Source organism: Gavialis gangeticus, unplaced genomic scaffold (assembly GCF_001723915.1).
Source record: "Gavialis gangeticus isolate Ggan-Ray unplaced genomic scaffold, GavGan_comp1, whole genome shotgun sequence".
NCBI lineage: Eukaryota > Metazoa > Chordata > Crocodylia > Gavialidae > Gavialis > Gavialis gangeticus.
This window is the reverse complement of record NW_017728983.1, coordinates 4,965,188-4,973,548: the sequence shown is the minus strand read 5'-3', so window position 1 is coordinate 4,973,548 and position 8,361 is coordinate 4,965,188. Positions and strand designations below refer to the sequence as shown.

The 8,361-nt window shown below is 40.6% G+C and overlaps 1 protein-coding gene across 1 annotated transcript in view; it reads right to left on the bottom strand.

Moving 5' to 3' along the window:
- Positions 1 to 1,422: 1,422 nt before the first annotated feature.
- The window catches only part of UBXN7 (UBX domain protein 7), a 48,567-nt gene continuing 41,628 nt past the window's right edge, over positions 1,423 to 8,361 (bottom strand). The window contains exon 11 of the mRNA XM_019513192.1: positions 1,423 to 7,644. Coding sequence (XP_019368737.1) covers positions 7,483 to 7,644 — 162 coding nt within the window. The 3' untranslated portion in view covers positions 1,423 to 7,482. The remainder of the gene's footprint in view (positions 7,645 to 8,361) is intronic.

Here is an 8,361-nt window from a genome sequence, read left to right as displayed (position 1 = left end):
GTCCAGCCCCTCCAGAAGCTCCCTAACTAAATCCTCACTCACTCTAGGCCCAGGTGAGCCTCCCCTGGGGCCCGAAGGGGGCCCAGCAGGGAGGTGGCAGTTCTGGTCCTTACTGAGGAAGACAGAGGCAAAGAAGTTATTAAATATGTTGGCTTTGTCATCTGGCGTGACAACCAGATTCCCCATCTTGTCCTGCAAGGGCCCCACATTTCCTGGGGCTTTCTTTCTACTCCCTATGTACTTAAAAAAGGACTTCTTGTTGTCCTTAATTGTAAATTATGCTGTGCAAGACACAAAAGTTCCACAAATGTATAGCCTCTGGACATATGGGAGCGGTATCATACCACCTGCTGACATAAAACACAGATCACAATCTGCAGAGTCTGGTGCGTGAAGTAGGGGAGGAATACCTGGCACACTAGATGCATCAACTGTCAATTCTAGTATTTTTACATGAAGTATAGACACCAGGTTGGTCCACAGCATTATGCCTTCCTGACTTCTAGGTGTGCTCCCACTCCTTAAGTGGATGCATCCATTAACAATTTTTCTGCGAGCAGAAGAGCATCATGGACCTCTTCGCAAATAATGGTCGTTTCCCCCACATCCCTCTTCTAAGGGTGCCAGAAATTTGAACAGATACATGGACTGGTACATCTAATGGATGTTTGTAGACTTCAACTACTTCTGTAGATAACTGGTGTGCTGAATTCCATACCATGTGTCCTAGAAACCTTAGGCAATTCCTCGCAGTTGCATGTGTCTGGGATTGAAGATGGCCGCAAAATTTAGAATGGACTGAAATGTTTTATGTGGTAGAGTAGCTGCTGCTGTAAACAAGAATCACTCCAATGAACTCAGTTTTTTGTACTGAAGTCAGAAGGAATGTGTGTGCGCTTATTATTAGGCCCACTGTGATACTCAAGTTTGAATCTGGTGCGTACTATCAACTACTTGTTTAGATTGTGTGCAACTTGCTGCTTCAAGCCACAGCCACTTGGACTGTCCCTTTTGAGGTGAAATATGATTGCTTGCATGTACTTGGTAAAAGACCCTTAAGGCTACTGAGAGGCAGAAAGGAAGCATTAATGTAATATTGAACATTGGGTCCCTGTGTCTTGTACCAGAAAATAAGCTACTGGTGCTACTTCACTAAAAGTTGCACAAATTTAACAAATTGCCTCTTGAACTACTCGACATCCAACATCCACAGGCAATTAGTAAAGGAAAGTAAGCAAGGACATAAGGATTCATTCTCTTTTTGAGATACAACCCTTTTGCTACCTCTTAAAAGAAAAAGATCTTAACACACCAACACAGGACTTAACTCTCAATGTACAGCTTTTTGCCTTCATGAAAAAACTCAGAAGCTTCTCATGTGCCTCCAGGACATACATCACTCCCATTTAAAAACAAGAGATGAAAAAAGCTATTGAAAACAGTTTTATTTCCAGGATCAAATATTACAATAGGACATTTACATATATTTATAAAAAATGCAGCAGTTGTGTATATATAGATCAGAGGTTTCCTTGAGTTTGGTCCCTCCCAGCACAGTGAGTTGAAATCTTCCAAAGATTTCTCCTCCTCCTCTTCTTCCCATACTGAATTGCATCATCATTAAGAGAATAACAACTGTACAAAGTGACAAGCCAAGTCACAATTTCATACAGCTGAAAGCTTAGTTCAATAGGAGGAGACAACCCCCTAAAAAGTCAACTTATTGTATTGGAATGTGCCATGTCCCTGGTTAGACACCACACTTCTCAAACTGTGTTACCCAGATTTTCTTCATTTAAAGCTGTTCTATAAAATAGCACCTCATCCCCTCTCCTTCAGATATTTCTTACCATCTTCCCAAGACTCAAAAAGTCCCAGCACCTTTAAAACACTCATCAATGACAGGATTGCTCTCCTCTGTACTGATGATGTACTTCAGGAATTAATTAAACTGACAGCGGAGCCCAGAACTTCCCTAACTGGAGTGTGTGTGTGTGTGGGGGGGGTGATGCTGGAGGGTAAAATGGATGCAACATGAGGCACAGGACAGTATCACCAGGTGTTGCATTCTCCAGTACAGCTACTTTTATTGGGCAGGAATAGCCACTAAGTGATCTCACAGTTAAGGAGAGATTGGAATAAAAGTTCTCCTCCATGCCCATTAACCTCACAGGCTCAAGACTGAAACAGCAAAGCATAAATAGAATAAGATCTAGCACTCATGCCATACAAGGGAGAACACTTGCAAGATCATCCGCTCAGAATAACTGTAACAGTAGTGTACGCAGATCTTAACAGACATTGGTCAAAACGTTTTAATTACCTGGAAAAATGGAATTAGAACAGGGAAATTGATGGGATTTCCAACTCATCTAGGCTCACCCAGCTTATTTGTGTGGGTAAAAATGTAACCCAGTTTTCAGTTATTTTATTAACAGTTCTAGTTTTTACATAAAGAATAGAAAAAAGGGTTTATTAAAAAAAAGAATGAGCACAATCAGAAGTGTTAACACATTGTCACAACGAGTACCCAATCTTCAAGTGATGGAAGCCTGCTAGCCTTCCTACCTAACACATCCAAAGCATACCCATACATTCACAAGCGCTGGCATGGTTCTTTGGTACTGATGAAATCACTACTCCAACTATAAAGAGCAAACTTGACAAGCATAAAACCAGATTTCTGATGCCAAATGAGTAGGGTTATATTCTAATCAGCAATTTCATTAATTAATTGTATGAACTGACCTAGAAGTCACATGGCTCCCACAGTAACAGGGCAACAACTGGTAATGCGCTGACCTGTAACACACAGCTACATACACAATCTGTTTCCTGGCTCTACAGGGAAAGTCACCAGAACTGTAAAGGTGAAGGCACCTATGTATATTATGCTGAGTCTGTTTAACAACAAAGGTGAGTTCTCAGCAGCCAGCCAGACAGGCCTCAGGAGCAATCTGGATTTAAGATTCCAGAATCGGAAAATTGAGCTATGTTCTAAGCAGACTGTCAATCACGTAGCTCATTCCAACTTTTGTAATGTGAATGTGACAAGGAAGCAACAAGAAGAATCAAGACATGACAGTCACAGGATTTCAGACTAAGTCACATTTTAAAGCGTGCCCTGTGCAACTATGTGAAAAAAAATCTCCTGAAAGAAAAATACATATAAAAAGAGGGCTGTGTAGAAGTTATGTTTTTGTTCCATCTGTTCATGTTAAGAACTGTAGCAGTTTCTCATACAAGTGTCCTTCATTAAGAGTTTCTAGCAGTCATGTAAACCATGATAGTGAAAAGTAAAGCAAATCCTACATCTGGAATTATTTAAAAAAAACTCAAGTATTAACACAATACAGACACTTTCCATTTTTTTAGATTAAATGTCACTCTTTGTAAAGCAGGCTCAGATGTGGTTACTTTTGGAAATCATTTTGATGCAAACTGTCTAATCAGCTTCTGACAGAAGAAGTGACATCTTTGGAAATCCTATTGTATCACCATGAATTTGCTAATGTTTAAAAAAAAAAAAAAAGACAAGAAAGCTACTTTATACAAAATTAAAAATGTAAGATCAAATCTGGTGACTCGCCAGGGAGTGCAATATGCTTCCAAAAATAAAGCTGAAGATGGGAGGGAGTGTACATATCTTAGACCATGATTCAAAGCCTTCTGTTATCAATGGGCATGGTTCTTTGTGGCTTTTGATCAGACCCCAACTGCCTACTGGAGGCCAGTAGAGCATGGTTTCGGTGAAGCTGCTAGTCAGCTTACTTTAGTTTAAGTCTTAATATAACAACACTCTAATTTTCCAGGATAGTGAAGGACAAGCAGGTCAGGGCTCCCAGTGACTTGGGAGATGCAGATGGACCCACATGAGCTTTCAAACCATTCCTCCATTTCTTATACTTTTGAAGGGACACTTTGGCTACTCCTAGTCACAATTAACTATGATATACGTGATTTATTGTCAAGGAATCAACTAAGAAAGAGCAAAATAAAATTAATGGTATGTGAGGAAAACATCTTTAAGTAGTTGCTCCTTGGTTACAAAGCATAAGAATTTGAAATGTTAACCAAGAGAACAGACATAGCTATTCAATCCGGTATCAGCCTAGGATACTGACTCTCCATGGCGTATGTACATCTCTCTACTCCCCAGGACAACTCATAACTAACCTAGGAAGTAAATAGACAAGTGAGAACAAACAGTTTACATGGGACGTTACACAAGACCATTGCCAAGTCACATTTGCTTTGCTAGCCCACAAACAATTCAAACTCAAAACCTTTTCCCCCTCTATTCTATTCCAAAATAATTTGTTTCAAGATACTGAGGCCAAGATGCAGCTGTGACAAAGATCACTTAACACACCCTTCCTCATACAGTGAGGTAAAGAGCCAGCCTGGCAGAGGTTACAGGCCTGTCACAGCTGTTGCAGTGCATTACAAGATGCATCTCATCCTATTTCTTGGGCCTGCAAAGGCTAGGCCTGCCAAATGGCATATTCTGGTTCAGAGGGTTGGAGAGAAAGCCTTTGAGTGAAATTAAGAAACACCATCCACTGACCTCCTCATAAGAATTCTTTCTGGTATTCACAAGCTACACTGAGAACTCAATGGCTGTAACATGTGCTCTCTTGTTAAAAAGTGACCAAACTGCTTTTAACACAAACCTGAATTAAGAACTGGTTCAAGACTCTCAATTCAGTTTTCTGATATTGAGATAATCAGTATGAGAGAAATGAGCTCCCTATGGATGAGTCAAAGAATGTCATATGATTTTTGCTGGCCTTTGGCTGCCTTGCAACTGAAGCCGGATTTTCATTAAAAATGGGCTTTGGAAAAGGAAAGAGTTCCTTTGCATTCATTAAATGCAAAAGACCAATGCGTTAGCAAGATCCCCACTGCTCACCACTGGGTGGATGTGGGCCACGAGAACAACTGACCAATCAGAATAAATATTGCTTTGAATAGTGAGTGATCCTAGCCATGTAGCCAGAACCCCAAAGCTAGAGGAACTGCCAAAGCTGCCTGCAGTGTTTCATAGGGCATCAGGAGACATCCATAAAGTTTACAACCTTGAACAATTTGGTGGGCAAGAAAGCCCAGACATGCACACAAACTAGATGTGAGTCTTGGTGTTCTTGTACCCTCCCTCAACTTCTTCAAAGACAAACTAACCAACTAGGGAGAAACAAGACAGCTTTGAGCAAATTAAGTTCACAGCCAATCATTTCAGATCACTGAAGCCTCAGAACATGCAACTTTTAAAAACTAAATGTTGGGGATTTACTTCTCCCTAGCACATCCAAACATCCACATTAATATTTTTGTGATCCTTTATTCTCAAATCCAGATGATCCTCCATTTTACAGAAACCATTGTCCCTTTATCCTCAAATAACACATCCCTTTTTAATTTGGGTTCTTGAAGTTCTCTTACTCATTAATGCAACAGGGGGGTAGCCTACAAGAATAATTCTGACACTGATGAGTGATTAGGTATGAATCCCAACGTGTCACCTCGGAAGTGACTCAGCGCACTGACCACAAAATGGCCATCAAAATTGGTTTTCACAACTACATATCCTGTAGCAGAATGCACAGTGGTATCACTGAATGCACGTCATACATTTCGACTAAGTGCATTCAGAAAGTCTTATATATTTAAATATTTATATAATTCATTATTATACAAAAAACTCTAACAGTTTTTGGGGGAGAGGACAATTAGGCTGCAGTTTATTTCTTGTGAATAACCCCCACGATCTCTCATGCATGATTCTTTAATGCAAGTGTCTATATGGAGCCTCGAGTGAATTTAAAGGCAAAAGCACTGTGCTATCCCATGGTATATGCCTAACCGTATAATCAATTTATGTTGGCAACGGTTATTTTCTAGAGAGAAAAGAATATTCCATTTCTCTGATGCTAGAACACCAGTAATGTTTCCTGACAAACCATAGTGGAATTAACTTGTAGAGAAGGCCTAATCTTCTGTCAAGCAAATTGACAGTCCTAGCAGGGCCTGACTTTCGCCTGCTTATATATTACACAGGAAAATAAGTTGCTTGATCTAAGTGCAGAAAACAAAAAGAGCACCTGGCTTCAACAGTAATGTCTGCAGAAGGATATGTAAAGAATTTTATCTCACTATGTTGTCCACCATAAATCCTTGAGCAGTGACTGACCACCAGCTTACACTCCAGGTAAAGCTTCTAGGAGAATGAACATTATATGGTGAAAAACTGACTGAGCTGCACTGTCCTGTATGCTGCATTATGCTTAGTTAATTGACAATTTAACCACAACACCTGCCTGGCTTCTGGTAGCGGCTGCTATAATTTAGAGAGAGATTAAAAAAAAAAACACAGATTGTACTGACAAATTCATTACTGTTGCCTTACACAACCTTTAGAACTTATTAGTAAGTAATTCTCTCTCTCTCATTGTAGATGCAGACAGGAAATGGAACTTTGGACATGGCAACTACCAGGAGTGTTCAAGCCAGCCTGCTTTCTATGCTGGTAGAGAGTCCCATCAAAGAGTGTTTCGTAAAACTTCAAACAAAAGGAACCTCAGCACTAGGACTTCCCTTCCTGGTAGACCAGGAGTCCTGCAAAAGGTGAATTCCTTCCAAGGAAAGAGGCTCAGATCTATTTTAGAGTTGTGATGGCAAATATTTTCCAGCAAGTTTGAGAACTTTACAATATCCTACCACCTACCATAGCCAGTAAAATTCTGTCAGGGAAAAAAAAAAAGGAAGGAAAAAAAAAAAAAGGAAATGGAAACACATTAGGATAAGCTAAATAAGACTTATCCTAACAAGGTTTCATGAAAGAAAAGAGACAACTTTAGTTCCACATTAAGTATTCAATTACTGTATCAGACATGTTGGGTTTTCATCAAATCCAGGGACAGCACACCCATGCTTAAAGCAAGAAGTCACTTGATGAGTAGGGATATGGGGGAGGGATATGCTTATGTAAACTAACACTGTCCAGGTCTAAATCCTTAAAGGCTATCCCAAACGCACCTTACCCCATAGCCTTTCCACAAATCAGCTTTCTGCAGAGTGCAGGACAGATTGGGTTAATGGAGACTTCTGTGTAGAAAACCAAAATAAAAGGAAAAATCCCTACTCCAGATTGTTCTCCCTCTGCAGGGAGATGACTCAGTGCTTTGTCACATATACCTCAATAAAACAAAATAGATTTAAGAGTGGCAGCATGAAGTATTTTTGCTTGTTACAGCTGCTCCTACCCCCACATAAGGGATGCACAGATTACCCTTTTGTTCCAAAAAGTGAAGGAAGGATGCCTTTCCCTTGGCCTGATAGGGAAATTTGTTTGGTCACTGGACTAGAAGGCTGCCTGCCCAATTTCAGCTCTGCATTCGCATGACCCCAACTGCATACTCTGAGTTGGTATCAAGGGCAGAGAGGAGGGGAGAGGAAGGCTGGGAGAGAGCTCAGGCTGTGGTGCTAATTCCTTTCTTGCACAAAAACAGTCTCTTGAGGACATAGGCCTGCCTCCTGTAATGTGATATCATAGTCCAGATGAGAAAGCTTCCTTCGAGGGAAGTTGGTAAGGAGTTCAAAACGTTCATTGGGGTATCCTTTTGACTGGACGTGTTTCACAAGAGCCTGCAAAGAAATGCAGAAAATTACTAGTTAATATTAAAATACATTTTAAAGGACACTAACAGCCACCTATTTTCTTCAAAAAAGTTGAAATTTGCCCTAATGAACATAGGGATCTTTGATGTAAAATTAGGTAATAAAGGATATAGATTACATGCACATTCCAAAAACTCCAATGACTGCAGTACTGAGCATTTAAGCCTCATGGATCCTAGCCAATTAATTACTTAAACGAACAGAAGAGAAATATATTATAGGACACTGATTAAGCAGACTGAATTTTAAGCTGCATGTTAAGTAACAGTAAAATGGGACCTGCAAGAGCACCTTCATATAAAACTGCCTGGTGGCAAAATTACCTCAGACTTCTGGTTTACATAGCTGAGCTTGACTTCATGTGCTGCAATGGAGGTAGGCAGCAGTCCAAATATTCCTTTACAGTTCCATTTTGCTTAAAAATTAATCAAATCAGTAGAGGTGCACCGAAAGAAATTCTGGGGGCCAATAGCTGATTTTTAAGGAGGCATATCAGCCAATACCAATCCAATTTCTGATACAGCTGCATGTGGCTGGTAAGTCTGTTGTGGTGGAAGGGGAGGATGGAGGGAAGGGGCACAGGGGTCAGATCAAGGCTCCTGCAGTGAGGGAGGGAGCGGAGTGGGGGCAAGCGCTGCCCCGTCAGGGCAGGGATGGAGCCACAGCTCATGTGGGGGGTACAGA